Source organism: Platalea leucorodia (assembly GCF_965183815.1).
Source record: "Platalea leucorodia genome assembly, chromosome: Z".
NCBI lineage: Eukaryota > Metazoa > Chordata > Aves > Pelecaniformes > Threskiornithidae > Platalea > Platalea leucorodia.
In genome coordinates this window covers 87,873,605-87,901,084 of record NC_138858.1, presented here as the reverse complement: position 1 = coordinate 87,901,084, position 27,480 = coordinate 87,873,605, and the positions used below count along the sequence as shown (strand labels likewise).

Here is a 27,480-nt window from a genome sequence, read left to right as displayed (position 1 = left end):
CACAACACATGCTGGCTAGCAAAATACACAACAGTCCCAACGCTGCAAGTGTTTTCTGAATTAGGGCCAAACGCCATCCATTGCCTGCCGAGTGCAGCGGCGATGTGACCGTGGGACCTGCAGCTCTGCATACTCCGCCATGCATCTGGGGGCACCCCATTCTCAAATGAAATGAGCACGACAGATTCACTGCTTCTCTTTAATGACTACGATACAGCTCCTTCACCGCAGGCACCGCTGGCATACTGCTGCAGAGGCGAGGAGGCACAGGACTGGTCTGCGAAGCTCCTCCAGGGAAAAGTAACGCCGAGTCCTGCTGCCCTGCAGGAGCGGGGCTGTGGCCATCACAGCAGCAGCTCATGGGGCATGGGCTCCCCTCGCAGCCCAGCCAGCAGGTTGTTGGCCGCCAGCACCGCCATGGTGTTCCTCGTGGCGTATGTGGCACTCCCGATGTGTGGCAGAATCACTGCAGGGGACAGGAGGGTTACTTGCTTGTTTCTTACCTTCGCTGACCTCTTAAAGCCTCTTTCAGGGGTCTTCCCATGGCGGGGCGCAACCTGGGTCTTGCACCAGCTGCTGCTCCACCAGGAGCTGACATCGGACATGGAGCATGAAACAAAATCATCAGCCACTGGGACTGGAAAAATGGCTAACCGACATATTTTTTCAGTCATCCAGGCCAAAGACAGTCAGCCAAGAGTGGGCCCTTTCTGCGTTCACGCTTGGTGCTCTCACCTTCCTGCACGGACTCAGAGTCAGTGGTAGACGTAAAATACTATCCCTGCAGCAGACAAACAAGCAGTGACATTTGCACGCTGTTGCCTGATTGCCACACAGCTTTAGGACGTTCTGCTCACCGACTGGCATGAACCAACACATATCGTGGCAAAAGCCTGAAGACTGTTGTGAAACATTGTGGTTTACAGACCCCTGTGTGCACTGGAAAGGCACACGTGGAGGCAAACGGCCGCTGCTGAACAGAGCTGGCATGCTGTAGTACAGTCAGGGCAGGGATTTTTATCCACCTATATGAAAAGGCTTCTTTTATGCAATGCAAAGGAACAAGCCAAAGCTGCTTTAGTGGTAAATTATTATAACATTAGTAGTGGAGAGTACTTGCCTAAGATATGGATAAAAGCCTGCACTGCAGTCTCTGTTTTATAACAGAGAGCATCTACAGGTAATGCAGAAGCCTGAACACCCAACACACTGCTGCCCCGGGGGCAGAAGGCTCTCCCAAGGACTGTGGGGCCACGTAGGTCCTTTCTCCCCCAGTCAAGAACCAGCCTGGGTTCCTTGTTCACCGTGAAAGTAACGTCAACATTTCTTTCTCCTCTACTTATGTCACGTTCCTCCAGCTGCTGAAACTATTTGGCAGTTTGGGGTGAAATCTGTGAATAGTTTCAGAATCATCAAAGCCTCTTCTGTGAAAGTAAATACATATGTATTTATTTTTGTCTTGCTTGGTGTTTTTCCAGAGCTCTAAGATGTCTGAAGTCCTGAAAATATTTCCAGAAAGTCTCTGCTTTTATCATTTCTCACACTGTCTACCAAGGGAATCAAAGCAACAAATAAAAAACAGTTTTCAGCAAAAAAATAATCAAAGCAACAGCTATGAACTTGTATTTCAGAAATGGACACTCAGTCCTGGGCAGTTCCAAATTTTCATGGATGTCTCTACAGTTTCTTTTCGGAACAGACTTTTCCTACTCCAAAAACCTCCTTCCTGGAGAGAGGACATCCTGCTGCTGCCTGCACAGCCGCTCCGGTACTTTGCCCATACAAGTGAAGATGTACACACCAGATCTCATGCTTGGGGTGCATCGTGAGCAGCCAAGGCACTCGATGAAGCTGCTCTGGCCCGGCTCATGCCATCAGCTCTGAGCAGGGCTGGCCACCCCAGCTAAGCCGAGCATTCAGGTAGGAACAGGCGCCCTGCCATTGCACCAGCAACAAGGTCAGAGATAATTGCAGACATTTACTTTCTAATTAGAAAGCAGTGCCTTCTCCGGGTTGCATTTCTGTCTCTTTTCTGCCTCGAGGGATACAAGCAAGCCTGTCTGGCTTGTGTCTGAGTCAGTCCCGCTCCGTAACCAGCTTGACCCACATGCTCCCTGTCTGGAGAAGGAGAGGAAAGCTCCTGGCCCCACTTTACAGGGGACAGGCCAAATTACTCACTGAAAGCCACACAAGGGAAGGCAGTGAACATGCCAGCAGCTGTCCCTAACTCGTCCCAGGCCGCTGGCCAGCCTGTGATGCCTGTGAGGACGGAGCTGCACCAGTGCACAGCAAGGCCATGGGAAACAGCCCCCCACACAACCCCTTCAGTCTGCAACGAGGATCCCAGGAAAACACTGAGGGCTGCTAACATCCTGCACTAAAACATCATCCTGCCCCATGCAGCAGCTCTCAGCAAGCTTTGGGGAAAGCAACAGTGAAAGTAACAATGATCTGCCCCTGGTTACAGCTGCTCCTGCCTCCACTCCAGCAGCCTGGTGATGCTGAAGCACAAGAGCAGCCAAGCAAGCCCCTTCCTAGCCAGCCTTCCTCATCCAACCTAACCTCCTCTGGAGAACACATGCACTAGTCTGGGGACCAGCACCTTCCTACCTACCTGATGCCCATTACTATCTAGAAAACAGGCTGCCTGACCTCACCGGGCTCCACTTTCCCAATGAAGGTTGCCTTGGCCTGTCCAGGGGATGCAGCTAGACCATCTGCAAAGAAACCTACTTCACCCCATAGCGTGAGCACTTGCTGGCCTCTTTAGCTTGGGGCTGTCTAATTTGCTGACATCCGCTGGGGAACGTGGATGTCAGGGCAAGGCCAGCATTTAAATGAACTGTGCTTCTGAGCACACATGCTGAACCTGCACCTGGCAGCCCAGGCTCACAGTGGATGGGCTAGGTGGTGAGTCCTGCAGTGGCTGCAACGCTCCACAGGCTGAGATTCCTCTAGGCAGACTCAGCACCCAGCTTTTTAGCCACATGGGAAACTTTTTTAGCAGAATATATCCCCAGGAGCTTACAGAATACCAGAGCTTATCAGGGCATGAGCCGGGATTTGGTTTCTCATTCAGGCACCAGCTGGTATCAGACTCCTCCACGAATTTCACCCCTTGCCTTGGCCCATCGAATGGAGATCCATCAGGAAGGTGTTAAAAAATGAGCCGATCTCAACTGCCTTCTGGAGAATTAAAATACCTCCCACGCTTTTTTTACATCACATTGATGAGGTCTTCCCCTCCAGCACCTCCCCACATGGTATGGTGGCTACCTACAGCCTGCTTAAATACACTTGACCTTCCTGTCCTTCCATGTGTCAGTGCTGCTTTGCACTGGCAGGCTAATGGGGATGGGGAATCCTCGTCACACCAGCGAGCACGTCCCCAGCCATGGGCACATGAAGTAATGAAAGTGCAGGCTGTCAGTGCAGAGCGGGGGCCTGGCCACCCAGCTGGCCACTTACCGCAGTTCTTGAGGGAGAGCAGGGGGTGGTCAGTGGGCAGTGGCTCCGGCGTCGTGACGTCCAGGCCAGCCGCTGCGATCTGGCCATGGGCCAGCGCATTGTACAGGTCCTCCTGGTTCACCACGGCCCCCCTGGCAAACAGAGGGAGAGGCCCACGCTGCTGCTGAGGGGTCCCGTGAGCTCCCAGGGTCGTGCAGCCAGGGCACAGGACACACGGGACAGCCTGGGCAGTGGCATCTGGGTCTGAGTGGAGGTCGGACCCTCTCTGGATGCACCTGAACCTCCCAGTGCAACGAGCTGCTCCTGCTCCAGGCTGCCCACCGGCAGGGAGAAGAGCTGGGTGCCCAAGCACAGGATGACCCCAGGGCAGCTGTGGAGGGAGGTGCAGGCAGCCGGAGGCGTCCCGGGCACTTGGGTGGACGCCATGGGTCGGGCTGCATGGGTTCTGCCCTGCCACCACACTCTGCAAGAAGGCAGTGGGAACAGGAGGCTACTGCTGGATTTGGCCAAGGAGCCCTGTTGCAGCTGCCTCCGTCCCAAGGCTTCTGGCAGTCACAGGCCTCTCCTGGGCAATCCCTCAGCCTCACCCTCCCATCACCCAACAGTCACCCGTCCATCTGCCCCACCAAGGTGGGACATGGGGCCCTGGGAGGAGACAGAGGCTGTAGCTCCCTGAATAACTTATCCTGCCTTTAGCTTGATCCCAAGAGACCTTGGGCTGGAGGGAGCAGGCCATTTGCTGGTCAAATGGTCCCGGTGGCTGCAGCCAGGAAGGCTGTACACGCTGTCTGGACTCCCAGTGGAAGCATACCTCACAGCCCACCAGATGCCCCCTGCAACCACAGCTGTCGGCAGGTGACAGTCACCTCCCCCTTGCAGGAGCCTGCGTTGCGATTACCTGCTCGTGTTGATGAACACAGAGGTCTTCTTCATTCTGCCGAAGAACTCCTTGTTGCACATTCCCTCGGTGGCTGGAGTCAAAGCACATGTCACCACAATGAAGTCCGACTCTTCGGCCAGCCTCATGAGTGGGACTGGGTGGAGAAACATGGGTCATAGCTCTGCTCAGGGACCTCACCAACACACCTCAGCAACCCTCTTATCCGTAAGGTTCTCCAGCAAGCAAGTGCTGCTCCGGAGACACCTGGCTGACCCTCTTCCACAGACGGGGAGACACAAGGACCAGCAAACACCCAAGAGAAACCTTGCACATTCCTACAGATAACACTGCAGTGTTTTATTTCACTTTTGAATTAAAATCAAGCCAAAGGGGAATCTAGTGATGCTTCAGCCATCTGGCCCAAAGGAGGCTCTGGTAGGTATTTCATGTTTAGACAGCAAAATATGGCAGCAGCAGTTTATACCAGCATTAAATCTCTCTATACGGTACCTACAGATAACAACTTGTACCACTTCTGGAGGTGAGAGGAAAGTGCAGGGAGCAGGACAAGTTCTGCCAATGACTTTGCAAAAAAGTATCAACTGGAAACATGCTGGCTTTGGAGTGAAAAATTTGCACTTGATGCAAGTCTCAGGACTCTAACAGGGCCACAGAAAAGTCCCGTTCAGCAGCTAGGAGACATTCCCAGGCTTGGCTGGACTGTGACATTCATTTTAAAGCAGGAGGTTAAAGCTGATGTTTGTTTCCAGCAACCAGCACCTACTCTCAGTGAAGAGCTGCGGTCAGCCTCAGCCTATCCCCTCCTCCCTGCAGGACGTCTGGGTACCCGTCCCATAGGGGATGGTCCACAAGAGCCTTCCCCTCCTCCCAGGGGCAGCCACCACTTTCCTCTACCTGTCTGTTGCGTTTCACTTCCTTGTGGGAATGAAACTAACTGGAAATCACAAGCGGATGGGCACAGGGGGAAGATGAAAGGCAAAAGCAGCAGAAACAGCCACAGCTCACAATTCCTTCTGGCTGGAATCACCCAGCTCAAAGGAGACAGGTTTCCCTCCTTGCCATCCACCACCGCTGCATGGGAAATGTTTGGGATTCGCCATTCCCTCCTTTGCTGCCCCACAGCAGTTCACACCAGCTACACTGAGGAGCTGCCTAGAACCTCCAGCTGCACCCTCCCTCCCGCTGGCCCACTCCCATGGGGTGACACCTCCCCAGAGCCACCCCAGCCATAGTGCTGCCCTGCAACGGATGACCGACCGCCGCCCCTGCTCCTGGCGCCTTTCTTACCAAACTCAGCTTCAAACTCTGCAGCACTCTCTGGTTTCGGGCGACTGCCAGTGTACAAAAACTTCTTGACCCCAAACGGCTTCAGGCGGCGGGCAACCGCCTGTCCTAGAAGCGAGAAAGAAGACTGTCCAGACGCTGTGCCAGCGCCTGTACGAGGCGCGTTGCACAGAGACTAATGCTGGGCCGCGGGGGTCCGCCAGGCCTCTCCAGGCGGTCCATCCGCCAGCAAGCTGGCACTCGGTGCGGCTGACAGCGCAGCAGCCAGCAGAGCACATCGCTCGCTAAAGGGTCGCTGTGGTCGGATCGGTCCTGCCAGGCTGCCTCCAAGCCTGCAGTGTGGTGGGCATGGGGTGGGGGGTGGATGTCTTCTGCTGCTCCTCATGCGAGCAGGAACGAACTCCCCGCCAGAGTGAAACTGCGGAAAGGGAGCTGCGGGACGTTAAACCTGAAGCTACCCCAGGGAGCACACTGGGAAGTGAGGAAAGAAATAGCCATCTGCTGACAAAGTCCACAACTGAATGGATGACAGGCACGTCATCTTGGACTTTGTCAGGGCATTTGTTTAACTGAAAGTCGAGAGGACAACATCCAGTTTGCAGTAGCATTCAGATGTAGCAGATGTGTTTGAATGCTTTAAACTTTCAAGGTTTAGGCCTGATGAATCAAGACCGCTGTTCAGAGAGGCTCTACGCAGCAATCCTTGTTGTTCTCATAGACGTTAAAGAAGTGAGCACTGGGGACACCACCTTGGCTGAACCTCCAAAACCACCCTGCCATCACTGGAGACACACAAATCCTGTGTCTGACCTGCACTTACCTATTCTCCCCAGACCTATGATGCCCACCGTACTATCAGACAGACCATAGCCACACATCCATAAGGGCTTCCATGTTGTCCAGCCACCACTATCAGAGAGAGCGAGATAGAAACAGATGTCAGACAGCAGCAGGGGAGAGCCTGCTCATAGCCCAGTCCAGCATTTGGGCAAGTACGCCAGAGAGCACAATGCTGTGGTCGGCCAGCTCCTCTGGCACAGATGATCTTACAACCAGCCTCTCTGAAGTTGCTGCTTCAAGTGACCTCAGTGGTCTCCTGCAGGAATCTGCTTGGACCTCGCGTGCGTAGCAGCAGCAGCAGCAGCCTTGGGACTGATTTAATTTAGGCACCACTAACCACAGCCCTGGAACGACTGCCAGTCAGTGAGCTCTGGACAGACCTTCCATGCATGCCCTCCTCGAGGGGTCTGCGGTGGCCTTGGGTGCCCTCTCCTGCAGGTCCTCTACCTAGCATACAGAGGGGACTTCTGCCCCTCTCAAAGCTCCTGAGCGGCACGTCTCCAAAGAGCCACGGAACTGCAGGAGACTCCATCTTGGCCTGAAAGATGTTCGGTGCAAGACGGGTGAAACTCTGGCTTCAGCCCCGTTTCATCTGTCCAATGTGGCACGTCTTCTCCTGCAGCTCTTGACGTGGGGGCTGCTGGGCTCAGAAGCCAGCCCTTGCTCCAGCTGGCAGCTGCTGATACTCACTTCTTTACCTGCTCCACTGCCTCCGGCAGCCGGCGGCACGCAGCCAGAAGCAAAGCTACAGAGAGTTCTGCGGTGGCATCGGTCAGGACATCAGGGGTGTACCCCACACGGATCCCTCTGCAAGGCAAGCACAGGTCTCTGGGGCAACGCTGCCAGCCTTGGGGCGCTACTTCAAAATTTCTGGGCAACTTGCTGATGCTACACCTCTTCTAGGTCTCTGCAGTACCACGTGCAAGAGGACATCCCTATTAGCTCCTCAGCCTTTCCTCCAAAGACTTTTCTCAGCCGCAGCTGGGGTGGGGTTAGCCTAGCCTTACCCTAGCATCCAAAGGCTCCTCCAGCCCCAGCTGGGTTGGGGTGGCCCTAGCCATACCCTCGCAGGAGGGAGGCGCAGGTCGCACACCCACGCTCCGCCAAAGCCCACCCGCCCAGCCCGTGCCAAAGCCACCTGCAGCTCTGGCCTGAAGAGCGGGACGAGCTCTGAGCTTCGCCCTCCTTCCCCGCCGCCTCCCCCGGCTGGGCCCCGTCCCTCACAGGGGCAGGGCGAGGGGCAGGGCAGGAGAGGGTTACCGCTTCTTGATTTCCTCCAGGGAGAGGTGGTCAAACCCCACGGACAAGGTGCTGATGACTTTCAGGCCGGGCCCTGCAAGACACCACCAGCACACGGCTGCCCCGCGTCGCCCCGGGGGGCTCCGGGCCGGGCCGGGCCGGGCGGGGAGGGGAGGGGAAGGGGAGGGGAGGGGAGGCGTCCGGGGCCGCGGCCCGCACCCACCGGCGGCCTCCAGCACCTCGCGGTCGATGCGGTCGGAGAGGAGGCAGAGCAGCCCGCTCTTCCCCGCCACGCCCGCCAGCAGCTCGGCCCGCGGCACCGGTTCCTCCGAGTCCCACTGCTGGACGCGGCACCTGCGGCGGGAGCGCGGCCGGTCACCGCCCCGCCGGCACCGGACCCGGACCCGGACCCGGACCCGGACCCGGACCCGGACCCGACCCGACCCTGCCCCGGCGCCGCGCTCACCCGCCGGCCTGCGACAGGACCCGCAGTCCCTCGGCCGGGATCCGCCGCGTCACGAACACCGCCATGGCCGCGCCGCCGACCCGACCGGCCACCGCCCCCGCCGCCGCAGCGACCCCGGGCGGCCGCTCCGCTCCGCCCCGCCCCGGCCGGCCCCGGCCCCGGCCCCGGCCCGCCCCCGGGCAGCGCCCGCCGCCTGCGAGCAGCAGGCCGGGCAGCCGGGGACCGCGGGCCTGCAGCGCCGCCGCCGCGCACCGCGCAGTGCAGGCGCGGAGCCCCTGCGCCGCGCGCCCGCGCGGTGCCTGCGTGCAGCAGCCCCGCAACGCACGCACGCAGCGCGCGTGCGGAGAGGGGAGGCAAGGCCCGGCTGCTGGCCCAGCGCCGAGAGCCTGCAGCCCCTCTGCGGCCCCGCCAGCCTCCTAATGTCGCCTTTTCTTTCTCTGGATGAAGGTGGGCATCCAGGCTGCGGGTGGACCAGCAGCTTGTCACGAGAACAGATGGTAAATGGTTGTACCTGCTGCGTTCAGTGCTGGGCCCCTCGCTACAAGAAGGACATGGAGGTGCTGGAGCGTGGCCAGAGGAGGGCAGCGAAGCTGGTGAAGGGTCTGGAGCACAAGTCTTGTGAGGAGCGGCTGAGGGAGCTGGGGTTGTTCAGCCTGGAGAAGAGGAGGCTGAGGGGAGACCTTATCGCTCTCTACAGCCACCTGAAAGGAGGTTGTAGCGAGGTGGGGGTCGGTCTCTTCTCCCTAGTAACAAGAAACAGGACAAGAGGAAACGGCCTCAAGCTGCGCCAGGGGAGGTTTAGGTTGGATATTGGGAAAAACTTCTTCACCGAAAGGGCAGTCAGGCACTGGCACAGGGAAGTGGTGGAGTCCCCATCCCTGGAGGGATTTAAAAGCTGTGTAGACATGGTGCTTAGGGACACGGTTTACTGGTGGACTTGGCAGTGTTAGGTTAACGGTTGGACTTGATGATCTTAAGAGTCTTTTCCAACCTAAACGATTCTGTGATTCTAGGTGTGGGTTTCCCCTTGCAGAGAGCTTTGCCATGCCGACTGAGAACAGGCCTGGGTGGGCGCTGGCACTCTGTACCGTGCCACCAGCTCCGCCTCAGAGGAACCCTTCCCGCAGCCTGGCTGCATCTGGCAGTGCCCACTGTGCTGCTGTGGGTGCTTGCGTGGGTGGCAGGACCCCAGAGCCAGGAGGAGCCAGCAACATCCCTACCCTGTGCCAGGTCCTGCAGGGGCAGGGTCTCCCTCAAAGTAGCCACTCCACATGCAGCCTCCCACCCCCTGACTTGCACAGGACAGATGTCCCCAGGGGCTAGCACTGGACGCAGGAGGGGAAGGCTCCCGGCCTTTCTAGTTGCTGGATCAATGCCCTGGGGAAGTGAGGGTCTGTGGCTACCTGGACTGCCTAGCCTGGAGGTGGGCATCCTGCAGGGTGGGAGCGGCGGCCTGGCTGGGACGCTGATGGGGAGCATTTAGGGATGGGTGAGGGGAAGGGTGGATTGCATCATGGAGCGGGAGATGGGACCTTTTCATAGGCCTTCTGGAGATTAGTAACTCCACTGGACTTGGTGTGGAGACTGCGAATCCCAAGAAATGGGAGTACTGGTGGATGGCAGAGACCTACCTGCTGTGTTACAGCTTGCAGATGTCTGCATTCAGAGCCCACCTGCCGCCAGTCTGCCTGCCAGCTCTCTTCCTGCATCTGGCAGGGGACTGAAATTTACAAGAGTCCTGCAGGGCTTTTAGAAATCTTTTTTTAAACCTAAGGTGATGTTTTAATAATATCTGGCTGGATTCTTACAGATGTCAATGCTCTGGTGGCTCAGAAAACCAGAGCAGACAAATGGAAGGACAGACAGAACAAACTGTTCGGGTGCGTCCCTCTGTCAGTCATTCACACGTGTGTGTGCATGCAGGTACGCATACCAATGTGGAGGGCCAAGCAGCCCTCGGTTCCAGGGGTCACCTTGGTGTGGACGAGGTATACATTCATACGCACACATACATGTATATGTGTATATATATTTGCATACATTTATTTGGGTTCCTTTTGACTTTTTTTCAAATTCCTTGCAACATCAGGTTATTATCCATGAGCCCTGGTGTCTTCTCCACAACCGGCAGAGGGGCTACTACCGAGTATTGCAAACTATGACTGAACTCTGTCCATCGTCATGGTGATAATGTCATATCTTTGTACAAGAGGTACTGCTGTAATGCTATAATGTGTAATGCTATATAATACCATCACCAATCAGCCAAGGGCCTGGTAATCTAAGTAAGCAAGGTGAGGCGGGAGCTACATCAACCAGCTTTTAGACATGGCTTTGTGCCAGTGTCATTAAAGTTGGGTTGGTGATGACGTATACCACTTTTGCTGGGAGACAGTGGGTTTCTGGACGAGCATACGGGGTGATGGTTCCTCCCAGATTCTGTTTTGCTGTGGTCACCCAACCTGATCCCTGACCAGAAATGTTTTCTGAGCTCTGATCTCTTTCAGTTCTATCTCCTGAGGCATCATTTAAGCACTTGTCTTGCTGCTGGCCAAGGAGGCACAGAGGAGCCATGATGATACACCCTGCTGGGACCCAGCCTGTATCTCTAAGCAGCACATATCTACTCCAAAGCAAGAGTGAGAACATGCCAGCCAAGAGGAACAAGCCACCCAACTTGCAGCTCCAGGAACAGCATTCATTTCCTAAAGGTCCCTCTGTTCAGCTGCTTGAAGAGACAGAGCAGCCCCATTCTGACACATTGCCCCCACAGCAAGGGTCTAGGCTGAGCTGGTTGCCTAAGCTTCATTGGTGGAGAAGGATTGTCACCTCTAGCCGGCAATTGATGCTACAGGTATTGGGTAGTGTTTTAGGATGAGAGTTTCCACCTCAGAGCCTCCAGTGACTACTTTGGGAGGTTTCCAAAGGCCAGAGACAGGCAGAGTAAAGCCTCTTCCAGTGCTAAACAGACTTTGCTTGTTAATAGACAGATTTGCATTTGTTGGAGATCAGGATCTGAATCTGCTGTATGATCACAAAATGAACACGGTTAGGTAGCGGAGTGGGTGGGTAGGGAACCAAAAGAAGACATGAGCTTATATAGGAAGGTGGGGTAAAAGAGGTGTATTATCTCTGGGAATGAGCACAGAGTCATACCAGTAAAGAAAATACATCCATGGACAGAGGGAAAGTGGAATTTAACATCCCAGAGTATCTGTCTGGGATTCCTGCTGCTGCTCCACAACAGGTGCTGCACAGGCTTGTGCCATGCGAGAGATGGGGAAGGCTTGCAGCGCACCCCACACAGGTTTTGAGTTCAGAAAGAGGACGATCTGCAGGCAGAGGCTCAGGCCCTGTGACTCCCATCCAGCATCTGCGATGTGACCGCGGGGCAGAGCCTGGCTGGGCCACCGTGGTTCACTGCGCCAGCCCTGTTGGGAAAACAAAGGGTCTATCCACTACCGGGGTTCCTCCTCATCATTGCCCTGGGAGATAAGAGCTTTCGTTACCTGATGGAAGCTTTAACAAGAGGGCTGGAGAGAGCTGGAGTGCACAACCATCGGATCTTAATGGGAGTTTTATAGTAAACTCGGAGGCCAGGGACTTACAGTGCTTTTCTCTGGCATGAATCATCAGTGCTATATGAGGTATCAGCTTATCTAATGAAACTGTACTCTACTGGTGGGATTTTCCTTTATCGTGATGCATGTCTGCTCCCACCATCAGTGTGTTGTCAGATTATGCCAGCAAAATCCATTTTCTTTTTTAATAATTGCTTGAAAGTTTATTTTATTTTACTGAGCTGGGTTATCATTAGAGCTGACATCTTATCTCCCTCCCTGATCGTGTCAGGATTTGTGTCAGGAGTATATGCTCTCCAGCGTGACATCTCCGTACTAATCTTGCGGCGCAGTGGCTGCAGGGGTTTTCCTTTTCCCTTTCTTGCTGCCCTCCCCTGTTTGTCCAAGTGAACGCAGTGGAGTCACTCATTCGGGAGAACGTGCCGCAGCTGCCCGTGCCCCGTGTTGCCAGAGCCAGTGCAGCGCGCGCAGTGGCAGTGTCTGAACACCTGACCAGTTCCTCCAGTGGCACCGGTACGAGGAAAATGAGGACCCCCAGATAAGATTTATTTACAAAACAAAATACACATGTGGTGAAAGTGTGGTTTTATCAATACACTTAAATGCACAGAGCACCTATACACTTTCTCCTTAGCTGTGACTTCAGATTCAAAGTCTTTACTATAAATGTGCAGAAACCTTTTCCTGGAGTGCCTGTCACCACCCTGGTGCTTGTCACCACCCTTCTGGGCCACTGGCTCCAGCCACAGGCACACAGTGGTCTCAGGACCTGCTCAGCAAATGTATCCTGTGCACGGTCTAAGATGTCTCAAAAAATCACTGCTCGGTGGCAAAAGATTGTGACAACATGATCTGGGCAAGGACAAGGGAACGTGTGCTTCCCTTCATGCAGCTGGCAGTCAGCTCCAGTGCGACAAAGCCAGCCTCTCACCCCAGACCTGAGGATATTTTGCTTGTAGACTCAGCCCTACTCCTTTGGATCACATCACTCGCACAGTTTGGTGACAAAATCCTTTTGCACCATACGAGCCAGCGGCAGCCCAGCTCTACGTGCCTGTTTGCTTCACAGGTCACAGGCCACCGGGGCGAGAAACTTGCTGTCTCTTGGAAAGGTGATGGCTCCTCAGTCCCTCTGGAGGCAAGGTCGCTGTCAGTGCTGTGTTCTTGCATCTTACAGGTGTCCTCTGCAGCGGGATGCGGCTCAGAGCCACAGGGTCCCTGAGGCTGGAGGCACCTCCAGAGGTCACCTTGTCCAACCCCTGCTCAAACCAGGGTCATATAGAGTTGCCTGGGGCCGTGTCCAGCTGGGATTGGGATATCTCCACAAATGGAGGGTCCATGTCCTCTTCGGGTAACCAGTTCCAGTGTTCAGCCACCCTCAGAGTGAAAAAGCATTTTTCTTCTGTTTCAGTGGAATTTCCTGTGTCTCAGTGTGTGCCCATCACCTTGCCACTGGGCACTGCTGAGAAGAGCCTGGCTCCCACATCTTTGTTCCCTCACTGAGTATTTATACATAGGGATAGGAGCCCCCTGAGCGTTCTCTTTCCTAAGCTCCTGCACTGGTCAAAACTGTGTTGTCAGGCCAGGCACAAATGGGATTGCGCTTGAGCCTGCTCTCAACGCCCACATCTTCCTCCCCCGGATCGCCCCATCTCAAACACTACTCAGAGCCATGGGTCCTGGTGTCATGGGATTGTGTGCTGTATTTTAAAAGGGCAGGAGTTTCATGAGCACAGGAACAAATGGAGCTTGATTCCCCATGAGTTTCTGCCTTGTGGATGACTGCTTTCCGTGTTGAAGGAGGTACACGTCTCACTGAAGTGTTCCCTGGGGATGAGGACAGAGGGTGTGAAGGCACTGACCGGGTGTCTTATAAGACTCGAGTGTGCGACACAGCCCTCCCCTCCACGGGACATGGGCAAGGTCCTGGCCCTCTACACGTCCACCTTTTACCCCGATGGCTGTAGAAATGTGGCTTGCATCTCCAGACATAGAGTGCAAATCAAAGTGGTCCAACTTTTCCAAGCCCTCTCATTTTTTGAGCCAGCGCATTGGAGGGGGGAGGACAAGGGAGCACCTGATGCCATTTCTTTGAATAGGGGAGGTGCAGTCTTGGTACCTTGCCTTCCAGTGCGGGGGTGTCAGGAGTGTCTGCTGACACACATCCTATCCCTCCCCGCAGGGATGAGGGTTGTAACGTCTGCTCACCTCTGTTGGCTCTTCCCAAATGTGCATGAAACCTCCGTCCACTTTCACCCCAGCCTGGCAGCAGTCCTGCTTACTCAAGCTGGACAGAAGGAGGGAGACTGGGACCAGGGGCCCTGCAAGGGACAGGGGGATGCCTGCCTGCAGCTGCTGCCGGTCCTGCAGGTGTGATGCTGCCAGCCTGCCCATTGGAGGAGCACCCAGCACCTGAGCTCCAGCTCAGCACTTACAGAAGTAGGAGGAAACTGGGAGCACTGTGGGAGAACTGGAGGGACTGGGGCAGGACCATGAAGCAGGGTCTGGGGGAAAGGCATGGGCGTTGCATGGGGGCAGCTGCTGGGAGGTGGGAAAGTCTATAGGACATTAGGCAGGAGACTGTACGGCACATCCAGAGGGGTGTCCAGCTGCCCTGCCACTGCAGGGACCAAAGCAGTTTGAAGCCATCGCCGAGTGGGCAGACCTGCTTGTCCCTTGAGGGCAGAGAGCAGCAGCTTGATGGCTGCACCGTCTTTCTCTGCCGTGGGTGCTCCCATCCCACTGCCCGCTCCCAGGGCTGGCCTGTCCCAGCTGCTTTGGACCTTTCAGAGCAGGGGTATCAGTAAGCCACCCCAAGAAATAACCTCTATTAATTAGCACTTCACCTGTACGCAGAAATTGTGCCCTGTGCAAAACATGAGCAGTGACTATTTCTAAGCCTGAATGGTCTCTGTGTGCAAAGGAGTGTTCAGTCTGTTTGTGACCCCTTTGTTGCCTGGCTCAAGGACATGCCACAGCCATATGCAGAGAAGGAGCTATTTCCTCTCCTCGGTTTTACACTGGATGCCATTCAACCTACCATTCTCTTCTTCTTCTCGTCCCATGGGACACACTGGATAGCAATTACTGGTTTCCCATTTTGGTGTTTTACAGACATTACATACGTGTATGTGTGTATTAAAAAACCCCACATATACACACACACATAAATCAGTAATTTACATTTAATATTTTTTGTATTTCCTCTAATTTCCTTCTTTTGGTGAAATGCCAGCCTGCACTGCCTCTACACAGCACTGCTGGCCAGCTCTCTGCTCCTTTGTGCACGCGATGAAGGTGAATATGTCAGGTTTAGCCATGGCATCTTTAGCCGTCACAGTATTCCCATCCCACCTTTTCCTTCTGAATCATTTTCCTGCTGTGTTTGAGCCATATCCTCCTTGGCCTTGGCAGGCTGCTAACACGAGTGGCTGTGGGGAGGCCAGCACAGCCGTCCTGCTGCCTCTGCCTGCTCCTCACGGCTTTGCACCCACTGCTGTCCTCCACCACTGCCTGTTCCACCAACCTGCCTTTGCTGGATCCTTCTGAAATACTGCATGGTGTCCGTCAGTCTGCCTGACCTGCGGATGCCTTGTAGCCTTTCCTTGTTCTACCACGCTTTGCTTCACCCTGGAGTTTCAGATCATTAAAGTAATTAATCGGTCTCTCATCTGTGACCTGGCATCTTTCCTGTTATCTGGACACCCTGGTGAAAACTGAGCTGTAAATTCTGGTTTTATCATCTGGTTTGTTTCAGACAGACCTGTAGACCATTTCACCCCTGGGAAACTCTGCAGAGCTCTGTAAAACCTTTCTGAAAGCTGAAATGAGAGAGATGAATGGATGCCATGTCTTCCTCCGCTTGCTGGCAGGTGGCCGGGCTGCTGCCGGAGCAGCAAGGACGCTGGGTATGTCCCAGCCGGGTCCGGCATCAGCTTTTCTTTCGTCCTGTGCAAATTGCAGGGGTTTGCCTTAGCAGCTAGCACATCAGTGCTGTCACATCTGGAAAAGCCTTGCCGTGGGAATAGCATCCCCAAACACTGTTTTCACATTTCCCCTGTGCAAAGCTGTTCAATTTCCAATGATTTTTTTTTTTCCCCTGCCATTGGGTTTGGTGCAAAGAGAGCCAGCTGGCCATCTGAGTCAGGAGGCAGCCATAGGAGATGTGTCCAAGCTTCACCCAGCCCCTCTGCAAGCCACGGGCCACTGCCAGTGGGGCCACAGAGCTGCTGTCAGCTGAGCAGCCACCTCTGCCAGTCACTCCTGGGTGCGTGCTCCACCAGAGGAGGTGGAAATTTCACCCTCTTGGGTACAGCAGGAATTTGATGGGATTTTAGGAGTGCGTGTCACAGCAGGACAAAAACAACCACTGGCTTTCACTATATGAAGGTGATGTCCTTCAAAATACAAGTCACCCCTGGCAAAGCTTGCAGCTCTCCAGAGGATACAGGAGTGTGGAGGTGTGGCAGCTCCTTGTGAAAAGCCAGCAGAATGGCTGGGTCTCTGTCTGTCTGTCCATCCCATCCCATCCTGGCCATGCATCCTGAGTTTTAAGGAGGAGCCATGGGTCTCCAGGGAGTGCTGAGAACTGATTTCCCAGGGGTTTATGTCAGCCTGGACTAGCAAAGCACTTGCCAGAGGGCTGGTGGTGGGACAAAATCCAGCCAAACTTACACCCACCAAATTCATTGGTTGCTTCGCAGAGCAGAGCCTATTTGTTAGGATCCAGCTGGTTAATTAATAACTCTGCCATGGGGCATGGCTGCATTCCCATTTTGTGACATGCTGTATGACTCCAGCGTCAAAGCTGGGCACCAGCAGCGGTGCTGGCTCCTGGGAGGAGCGGGGTCCTGCTCACCTGAGTGATGTGACCCACGGGTGTGTGCCAGTCTCCCACGGGGAGCTGCTCACCTGTGCACCGCTCACCTCCTCTTCTCCTCCCTGAGGTAAAGGTGGTCACGTCCCACTGTGGTGGTGCTGACTGGTCTCAGGTTGGGTTCCTGCCGTTGCAAGAGAGCCAGTGGTGACGGTGGCCTGGCGGTAGTTTGCAGACCCTGCCTGGGTCTGTTCCTGACAAAACCAGTAATCTTCTGCTGGAAGGGGCCAGCCTGAGCCAGAACTAGCCAGCCCAGCAGCACCACAGTGTGTCCCCAGCAGAGCAGGACCTTGTCAGTCAGCCTTGTCACTGACTGTCCTGGTGCAAGGCACTTTCCTTGCCTAACAATGTCCCCATGAGGCTGGAAACCCCTCCACTGCTGCGGAACGGGCCCACTGCTGTGCTGCATGGTCCTCCATCAGCAGGGCTGGTGGCCTCCTGCCGCCCCTGCCAGTCACGCTGCTGCCTCTGGGGCTATGTCTCCTCCAGCAGCAGATGCACAGCCCTGGGATCCCAGACTCTTGCGTGGGGAGTTCTGAGCAGGAGCAGGGTCACCGGGGTCCCATAGCTCGATGTGGCAGCTGTGGAGGTGGGACTGTGGAAAGAATTAAATACTCACAAGCCTATGGGTTAATTTGCTGAGCCGGTGCCTCTGGCCCCTTTATCCCATAAGTACTGGATTGCCAGGTAGGGTGATGGCTGGACAAAGCTGCCTGAAGGTGTTATGGGCCTTGTAAGGGCAGCGAAGAGGTGGCATGGAGGCAAGGACCCACAGGGGCATGCTGGGAGAAGGGGGTTTTTACTCCGTCATTAATTTTTCTTGTCATTGCCAGTATCTCTGGTGACAGGAAGATTTCGGTCCATGGAAGGGCCTCATGCTGTGGTCCCACAGGCCATCCTGAAGCACCAGCGCTCATCTTTCCTCCCCCCCCAGCCTGTGGCTCCACGTTCTGCTCTGTACTGCCTTTTGGCACCTGCACGTGTGGAGGTGGGACTGCCCTGTCCCACGGAGAACCAGAGCCCTTCGGGGTCGCTCCTCCAAATGCACTCACTTCCCACTCTCCTCCTCACCTCCCTTGGATCTCCAAGACTCCCTCCTTGGACAGAGGGACCTGGAGCTGCACGTGGGAGCATACTGCCCACCCAGCTGGGGACTGAGGCCAGCAGGAGCCTGGCTTTTCCCATCCTGTCCTGGCCTCAGCTTCCTTCTGTTGCTGCTCCTGCTTGTCTAGCTGTGCGCCCACGTCCCCACTTGGCTCCCTGTGCCCACAGCACAGCCCACTCCTCTCCTTCCTGCATTTTGCGCGGCCAGGGATTTTGCATGTGGGACACAAGGCGCAGGGCACTGCTGTTTCAGGCTCTGTGATGTTAAGTCTATTAGCCAGATGGAAGTCTGCCTTTACTGGAGGGTGAATGTGTACTTAGGCTGTTAGGCTATTACCACAAGATTATTTTTAAAGCATTTTCAGAAGTTTCTTGTAGGGAGGAAAAACATATAATCTCCATTAGGGATTTCAACCACACCAGTTTCTTTAATCCTTCTTAAGGGATAGCTAGGATTTTGTATTTAGGAGCAACCAAAACCTTTGGACAATGCTGTTCTAAGGAGCAATATTTTAATTTTCCTTTCTTAAGAGAGACAACTGCCATCTTTAAAAGAAGGCTCAAAGTTTTACCTGCAGAGGATTCACAGCAGACAGATCAAACTTGGCACCAGTTGCCTTCATGCAGTGGCCTGGCTGGGCTTGGGCTGCCGCGCTGGGTCTCTGCTGGCCAGGGGCTAGAGGAGCAGCTATGTGGCCCCAGAGCCAGGGGTCTTCCAAGCCAGCCAGGCCAGTGCTGGTGGTGACCCCCTGCCAGCCCGGTGAGAGGGAGGGGTGTCCTGGCCAGCAGCGCTGGCTCTGCCCAGCACGGCTCCCCCCACCCTGCCCTGCGCCTGCCCGGGATGCGGAGAGGGCATCAGGCTGCCCGGACCCACGTCCTGCGGCCCCGGCCCCATGGCTCGCCCCTTCCCGCAGGTCTCCTCCACTCACCCCGTCCTCCCTCCCTGGCTGAAAGCTGCCGGAGGAGGCTCGATTGGTTAAGCTGGGCCTACAGCTCCAAAGGTGAGGGAAGGTTCGTTAATCCCCAGACTCCTCCTGAGCAGGCTGCAGTGGTGCTGACAGCACTGGCACCATTTTTTGGCAGATCTTGTCCTGTCACAAGGTGACCTGTTGTCCCCCAGTCTTACCAGATGAGCTTCCATCCTGGACAGCATTGCTGGATTTGCATTGCTGATGTCACTTTCCAGAGACGTTAACAGCTGCCAGAGGAAACTCATCTGGGGGATGCTCGGCACCTGCATTTTACCATTGCCATTAGAGGCTGACCCAGAAGTTGGTCTTTCACTGCATTATGTGGGTGTCACACGTGAAGAAATGGGCAGCCTGCTCTGCTTCATCCCTCTGTCAGAGGCAGCGCTGCCCGCAGCCGCGGCTCCAGGGCTCTCCCAGGACCTCACGCCGTGCTGCGGGAAGGGCCAAGGGCAAGCGCAGCCCTGTCCTGTACTCTCCATCCCGCTGGAGATACTGGGAGGAGGCCTCCAGCCCGTGGTCCTCTGCAAACCACCCCATCAGGGAGCTCAGAAAGGCGGTGGCGCGCAGACGGGAGCGAATCCTCTAAACGGGAACAAAACGACAGCTCGTGTCTGCATTGTGATGAGGGGCTGTTTGCCATGCATCAGTGCCAATTACCAAAACAAGCCTTCGTTTTAATGCTCTTTCCATAAAAATATAACAGCGTGCTCAGGGTAACTACCTGCAGCAGGGTGAGGGGGAGAGGGACTAAATGCAGCAAAAGAAAGCAGGCTATGGTTAACAATGGAGCATTTAGAGAAAATAGAAAAAAAGGCAGGCAGATGGCATGAATATTAGTGCATGAAAATGACTAACACTCTGAGAATTTCCCAGTGTACTTCTGACTGGTTTGGGCTTGCTTTTATAATTAATTTATGGAAAGCACCTAAATTGGGAATAAACACAATCTCGCAAATCCCTTCTAATCTCTGCCTGTATTTTTGAAACGATACCCTGAAGGTATAGTTTCTTACAATGATTAAACTGTTTTCCTTTTAAGAATTAAAAGGGACTTTTTTTTCATGCAATTGTGCAGAGCATTAGTGGTCAGGACCGAACTCAGAACTGGTTTAGATGCAATCTATTGTTGGAAGTGCCCGAATGGGGGTATTTCCCCACTGGACCACTAGATGCTAAATCTGCCAATATTTTAATTTTGGATTCATGTATTTTAACACAAAATATGACCCTGTATATTGTCAGCCACCTAATGACTTAGAAGCATTCTGACATTAGCATAAATTTGGAAACTTCCTTTAAAAGAAAAAAAAGATGTATTTTTCATTAAGTTGCTGCTTCTCTCTGACAATAAAAGCAAAACTCCCTCCCTCGGGCAGGATGTGCAGAAAGTGCTTGGGGAGGTCGCGCAGCACAAACAATGGGGGATCTGGAGCGCGCTGGCGGTTCTTGGTCTCTGGGTGCACGCAGGAGCAAGCTGTTCAGTGCAGCTCTGCACAGGAGGAGAAGCCTGTAGAGATACAGGCTTTGCTCCGCCGTCACTGCTACTTGTACTTCAGTTCCTGCTGGTCCTCACAGGGGGTTTCTGCCTGCTGGCGCTGCTGGTGGGGCCACGTGTACCCTTGCAGAGGGGAGAAGCAGCAAGGGGCAGACAAGCACAGCAGCGCCCTGGGATGCATTCCCTCGGCTCTGGTGTGATAAGGGTCCCCCGGCACAGCTATGCGCAACTTGTCACCTAGCCCCTGGGGAGGCGATGGCAGCAGAGCCTGCAGGAGCACCGTGGGCCCGCAGGCCTCTCTCCGCAGGGCACGTGCGTGGAGCAGCGGGAGGGCTGGGGAGAGCCAGCTTGCGGGACATGCCGCTGGCTGCCTCCTCCTGCCGTCCCTTTGTGCCTGCACGCTGGCAGGCAGCGGGAGGAGAACCCACGTGTGCAGGGGAGACCCCGGGCAGCGAGAGCGGAGAGGAGAGGATGGGCACCTCCTGTTGCAGCGGTGGCTGCTGACAGCACAGCTCGCCGTCTCTCATGCTGATCTGCAGGGCGGTCCCCAGGCCTTGCCTTTCCTCTGCGCCGCCGTGTGTTGAGGCTTTGCTGCACCTCTGCAGCTTGCCGTGACTGCAGTAGCAGGTCAGTGGCTCTGGCGTGAGCCAGGAGACCCTGGCCCGTTGAGATTCGCTGCTGTGGGCATAGAGACAGCACTGGCCCAGGGAGAATGGGTGCGCCACTGATATTTTGGTGGTGTTCATGGACATGGGGCTGGGCTTGGGGAGGGGTCCAGTGGTGAGGACATGAGGGTGCAGGAAGGAAACAAGGTTTTTATTACATGGCTTATCGTGTTTCAACATGGAAATCAAGGTAAGAATTACCCATGGCACAACTTGTCCCTTTGATTTGGCTTTTGCAGCTCAGTCATGCATAGGAGAAGCCTTTTCCTTGTTCCCTCCAGCAGTATCTCCTTGTAATGGCTAATGGGAAAATACCACGGCAGTGAAAAATTCTCTCACCCTCATAAACACAATGACAAGGCTAAGTGATCCATCTGCAGTGCGAGCAGGGCATTTGGGCTGCATGTCTCAGATGAATGCTTCCCATTTTGCAGGCTGTTTGCATGTGCTTTATGAGCTCCAGCAGTAATTCAGGCAACTGCTAGACAGATGACAAGAGAGGAGACTGGCAGAGGATGCCGTGATGCTGGCTGCCACGGGTGCCGCCGCGGGCGCGTGGCTGGGACCTCTCACTCCCCGGGGGTGGCCAGCAGCCTGGCTGGGAGGGCAAGCTTTGGCAGCAGCCCCGAGGCCGCCTGCGCTGCAGCACCAGCGTGTCCCTGCATCGGCGCTGCCCGCACATCCCCCAGGGGCTGCAGCTTCACCTTGCCGGAGTGGAGGCCAGAAGCTGGGTTGGTTTTTGCAAAGTCCACACTGAGGTATTTGCTTTTCTCCTGTTGCGGCCGTTTGTTCAATTGCAACCTTCCCAGGGGTCCGCATACTGCGTTTTGCTTAACGGTTCTTTCGTACACATAGGATTGCTGGGTTTTAACAGTTTTTCTATTCTTTGGGGAAAAAGAAGAGAGAGTGAGAAAGATTGAATGTGATCTTTGTTTTCAGAATATTACTGCAGTAATTAAAATGCCTTGGAAGGTGTTCTGTTCCCAGAAGTAATAAATAGTTTTGACTGTTTTGCCCCATTAATTGCATATTAGTTAAATACGTATTTTTTATAACATGCGTATTCACTCACCTGCTTACTCTGACAGTTAAATGCATATTTAAGTATGCATTATACCCTTTAATGCATAGTAATTATTTGGTAGAGAGCGAAGACTCTTTCTGAGCAGTCCCTTTCCAGGGAGTAGATGTTTGTGTGCGCAGCCTTGCGTTCACTCTGGGAGGTAAACGGCGTCAGGTCTGCGGAGGTCACGGGGCATGGGCGGGCTGCCTGCGCTGCCTCGGCTCATCGCGCCCTGCCGCAGGTCGGGGTGTGCATGGCGTGCCGCAGGCACGGACACAGCACCTGGGGGCTTGTGCCTGCTGCCAGCAGCCTTTCCCCTGCACACCTCCCGCAGCGGCCGCCTTGCCTTTCCCATGCCTGGGGCAGGCGCTGGCAGAGCAAGCACCCGGTTTTTACAAAGGATCAGGCTTTGGGGGTGAAAGGCAGAGGAAGGACTGGTGGTGGTGCCCCAGGCTGGCCTCAGCCCACAGCTCTGCTGGGTGGCCCGGCATGGCCCGGGCTGGGTGACAGACACCTTGCCGGTGCAGCAACGCTGGGTGGCAGCCCCTCTCCCAGGGGACCACGTGCACGTTGTGTGACAGCAAGTGCTGGCTGGGAAGGGTCCAGAGAGCTTCCTCAGACTCTTTTTTTCTCCTCCAGATCTCAGCAAAAGAGGCCCCAGTTTCAGATGTCTGAGGTCAGCATAGGCTCTGGACTTGGTCACCAGCTTGCCAAAGGGGCAGCTCCTGCTAACCTTAGCTGGGTGCTTTGTGTTGTCAGATTTTGTAGGAAACATTGATCACACCCTTTTGACGGCCACAGCCAGCTCGTGTGCCAAGTCAGGAGCTGCCTTGGCGATGCTGATCAGTATTCAATAAAAGCTGAAGCCTGCCCGGGTGAGGGGAGCAGGACCACCAGCCTTTGGGACAGGACAGGCCGTGGTTGCCATCACCTCCCAGGATGAGCTGGTTTTGCTGTTGGACTGTAGCACATGACAGCAAGGGCTCAGCAGAGTCACCATCTGTTAGGGAGAGTGAAAACACCTTTTGTTAGGTCACTTGATAACTGAGGGGCTCTCTGTATGTCTGAAAGCTCACCCGCCTTTCTCATGTACACCCCGATGTCATCTCCTACAACAGGAACCTGATCTCCTACCCCTGCATTGAGGGAAAACAGTCAGCAGCTCCTGGTGGCTGAACTGGTGCTCTATTAAAGACAAAATAATGACCTGGCGCAAGCTACGCTTCTGCTGGGGACTGGTGGGTGAGCAGTTTGCACCACCTCCCCAGCCCCTCTGGCACAGGCATCGTACTGGGCAGACCTCTTCCCTCCCACCATGCTTGCTCCTGCTGCCGCTTCCAGCCGCTTCGAGCTGCACCAGCTTCCCCAGGGAAGATCCCTGCTGGGGATTACCTGGCCTTGAGAGCAGCACGGAGCTCCCCATGCAGCCGCCCGCAGCCAGACCACAGCACGCAGCACCAGTGCAGCTGACCCGGGGCAAAGCCAAGCTGCTCCCGGCACTGACTGTGCCTCGACCCCCGTCTTGGCCCACTGTGGCTGCAGTGAGCCATCTCTGCAGTGTGGATGGGGCAACCAGCATGCACACACCAACCTGTGCAGATGCTGCACCTCGCCCTCCTGGGAGCTAACTGAGCCCCAGTGCCAGGGATAGGGCAGGAGGGCATTTACCTCTCCCCAGCCAGAGCTGGGTACTGTGGGATGTTTTCAGTGGCACCTCATGTTCAGGAGCGGGGCGATACATGTGCTCCTGTCCCTCCGGGGGAGACCGGGACCTCGGAGCGCTGCTGCTGATTGCTTCCTCCTTGGCAGTGCCTCGCTGCATCCAGGCGGCTGCCAGCTGTTGCACAAGCCCAGCAGCCCCTGCTCTGCAGCCGTGCCCTGCTGGTGCCACTTTCCAGCCCTTGTGCCCTCCCTGAGGCATTTTGCTTTTGAGATAGCAGGACTGCAAGGAAAAGGATCTGCATCGTTTGCCTGGTGTGGTCCTGGGCCAGCTTTCATGGCCCCGAAAGGGACGGGGTCCCAGCCCCATGCACAGGGTCCTTCCAGCGGGACGTCAGCTTGCGCTGGCCATGTCCTTGCTGCAGCCATTGGTCTCAGGTGGGACCACTCTGTGAGCAGGAGTCAAGGGCGCAGTGTGGCAGCAGACCTGTTCCCGACAGGACGCCCCTTGGCAGTGCCGTGGCTGTGCGCCCTCCCCGCGAGCTGCGGCCAGCCCCGGCGGCATCGCCGCTTCAACGCGTCCATGTTTCCAGCGACAGGTCCGGCTGCAGCCTTCTTAGGAACAATGCGCTCCTACTGTATGGTACCAGATTGTACATCAAAACTATTATTTCCAACATCTCTGGCTTAATTGTAAAACTATAATACAAATGACATTGGGGGTTTGCTGGAGTTAAATTTTAATAGCAAGCCAGTGCCCTTTTAATGACATTTTATACATTTAAATTGGGCATGATCCCTTTGGGAACAGTAATTTTATTCATGGAGATTATGTCTAATTTGAATATAAAAACACCACTAAAAAGATATTGGATTTGCTATTTTTCACTTGCAGGAGCTCCGGAGTCCAATCTTCCCAACTGACTGGGCTTTTGTGGATTAAAAAAAACCAACAAAACCCCCTCAACTTCCATCCAGCAAAGCGTGGTATAGAAATCTGTGTGCGTACAACTGCCACTGCCCCAGCTGGTCCAGCTTGGCTCCCTGGCTGGCTCCGAAGCGCAGTGATGAGCACCGCAGCCAGTTTTCCACTGCAGCTGCAGCTGCTGCCTGCCCCTCGTCCACTGTGGCACCAGGCATGGAGGGACGAGGGGGAGGAAGCCACAGGGCAGCCACCTGGGATGGGCCACGGCCGTGGCCATGGCTGGAGCGTTACACCTCTGGAGGCAGCTCTGCCGAGCCAGCTGGCCCCATGCCTGGCGTGGATCCCACTCGCCTGGTGCAGCCGTGCTGGGCGTCTGCTGGAGCTGCTGGGGATGGCGACTGCCTCCGGCACCACTGCAGTCTTTCCCCGTTCCTGTGCTGGAGCTGTCCAGAGCCTCCAAATTTCAGCACCAAATTCCTGTGACTTCTGTCAAATTGGCAGATAGTTTGGTCATGGTGGGTCCTTGCCCCACCCAGGGCAGGATGGGGCCCAGCCAACTGTACTTTGGTGGCAGCAGTCCCACTTGTCTTTTATCGTGACAGCTGAGTTAAAAATGGACAGCCTACAGGCAAAGCTCCTTGGGGGAATGTCATCAACCCACACTCACACCCGCTGTGTGTGAGGGACCCTCGGTGGCTCATGTCACTCTTGAGAGCAAAGGACACTTGCACACAACCAGTGCCAAGCAGCTGGCTAACAAGGGCACCTGGACGGCTCCTGCAGAGGCCAGACGTCCTTAGCGGGGAGGATGCTGAGCAGAAAAGTGCTAACTTCGTAAGAAACACACTCAAGTCCTCTCCGTCAGGGTGGCTGGCTGGCAGGGATTAGGGCCGTTTCAGTGCGCACCTCTGTTCTGGCTGCACCTTGCTGTGCAGAGCACCTGCCTGCTCCACATGGTGCTGCAGGAGGAAGACAGCCGGTGGGCAGGTGAGATCTGCAGATGAAAAATAGCTCTGCTCCCACCTGGGGACCAGAATAAAACTGCCAGGGTTGCAAAACCCCTTAGCTCATTGGAGGAGTGGGAAGGGAGACCTGACATGCTGGGGGGCCTGCGCAGGAGAAGCGGGTGCTGGTGAGGACCTGGAGGGTGCACCGGTGGCTGCGGTGGGTCGCTTTAAGTAGCCTGAGTTAGTCAGCACATGGGACTGCGTGCAACCCTCCCTGGCCATGAGCCGAGCCGTACCCTTCAGCACAGCGGAGCCGATAACAGCGCTGACACTGATGTGCGCCTGCACAAAGCTGCAGCCTCATCTCCGAGACAGGATAAACTGTTTGGCCTTTGGACAAGATTATTTCTGTTCAGAACAGGATTGTTATCACTTAATTGAAAATAATTATCCAATGCAAATTGGCTTCAAGTTGGCAGGCTGCGTTGAGAAGACAGCACATCTCCAAGCTGTCCTGAGGAGAGCTGAGCGTGGTGGTAGGGTGAGAGGCTGGGACTGTCCGCAGCGCTGGGGGAGGATACCGGGGGGGCAGACGTTCCCTCTGCAACACCCACACCGCTCAAGGAAAATGGGGGGTCCCACCCTGCCTGCCTGGTGCTTTCATGCACTGGGGCCCTCCAGTTTGCCTTTCCAAAGCTCGGACAAGCTTTGAATCTCCCCTAAGAGCAGGAAGCATTGATCCATCAGCAGGCAGCCCCAGCCAGCACCACCCTGCTCCTGTGTCTGGCATTGGCTGCAGCCAGCAGACAACACAAGTGCAAACGAGGTGAGACGCAGCTTTGACCCAGGGCTGGCTCAGACGTACGCACCACCATCAACCAACTGGCAACCACAGGAGTCTGACACGTCATTTGGTGAAAGAGAGCTGGAGAAGGCCATGGTACCTACACAGCACCCGTGAAGGCGGTGGGAGCACTGGCACTGGAATCAGCTGCTCGAGAAACCTCCACTCAAGTGTAATGGAGAAGGTGTTAATGAGCCCATACCCCATCGTGGGAGGGTCCGCTCCTGGGATTTCTTCACAAAAAGCATGCAGCTCTCTTGCTGCTGTCGATTAGGATAGCTGCAGTCCTGTCCAAGGGATGGAGACAACTAGTGCTGCAGAGGGGCTGGGCCACAGCCGGGATGTGGAAACCTTCAGAGAACCAGGCAGAAACAGACCCTCTGGTGCTCTGACCCAAGGGGGCACCTAAGCCTCGGCTGGGCTTGTGCCTCTTCTACTGAACCTGTTCACAAGCAGCCCATCATTCAAAACGTCACCTGCGTCACCATGTTCTTGCCCGTAAACTTCTAAGGAGAACCAGAGATCCCTACATGTCTCTGTGAGATTTCCCCCAGCCCAGCCCCTCAACACCTGCTGAACCTTCCACTTTTGGGGTCCCTGTGGCCACCCTTGTCTGCAGGCTCCATGGGCCATGGTCAGCCTGAGGAGTGGGATCTGCCAGTGAAGACCCTGCCCGGTGGAAAACACCTGGGGACTTGTGCTGCCCTGAGTGAATGTGGGTGTGTGTCCGGTGAGGAGCCTTTGGGCTTTTCTTATGATGCAGTGGTGCTCTCCCTGTCTGTCTACCACAGCAAAAGCCAGCAGGGCCAGCCGGAGCCCATGGAAAGGTGCAGGTACTCTGGTTGTCCGAGGCCATCTACACGAGCAGGGACAAAACATCTGTGGTGAGCAGACCCTGGGGCAGAGCCCAGTTCTTTGGCTTCCTCTTCAAAGGGAAATGCAGAATCGCCCACCTTGTCACCTTCCCGCTCCGGTTCCCTGTCCTGTTTCTCACGCACAGGCGTATGAGCAGGCACCCCCACCTGTGCAGAGAGGGCCGGCAGAGGAAAGCAGTGGCACGTGCTGGCTCAGACGTGGCATCAGCCAAATCTGGCTCGTGTCTGCATGCCCATGCTGCTGTCCCACCAGCGAGGACCCACACCCACAGTCCAG

The 27,480-nt window shown here is 55.4% G+C and overlaps 1 protein-coding gene across 1 annotated transcript; it reads right to left on the bottom strand.

Annotated features, from left to right (window-relative positions):
- Positions 1-198: 198 nt before the first annotated feature.
- GRHPR (glyoxylate and hydroxypyruvate reductase) lies at positions 199-8,301 on the bottom strand. Its single transcript, XM_082336038.1, has 9 exons — positions 8,199-8,301; positions 7,956-8,086; positions 7,754-7,826; positions 7,184-7,300; positions 6,474-6,562; positions 5,657-5,761; positions 4,367-4,502; positions 3,469-3,599; positions 199-466 (listed from the first exon to the last, which is right to left on the bottom strand). Exons 1-9 carry the CDS (start codon positions 8,261-8,263, stop codon positions 345-347), a joined length of 969 nt encoding a protein of 322 aa, XP_082192164.1. The 5' UTR covers positions 8,264-8,301; the 3' UTR covers positions 199-344.
- Between the last annotated feature and the right edge of the window lie 19,179 nt (positions 8,302-27,480).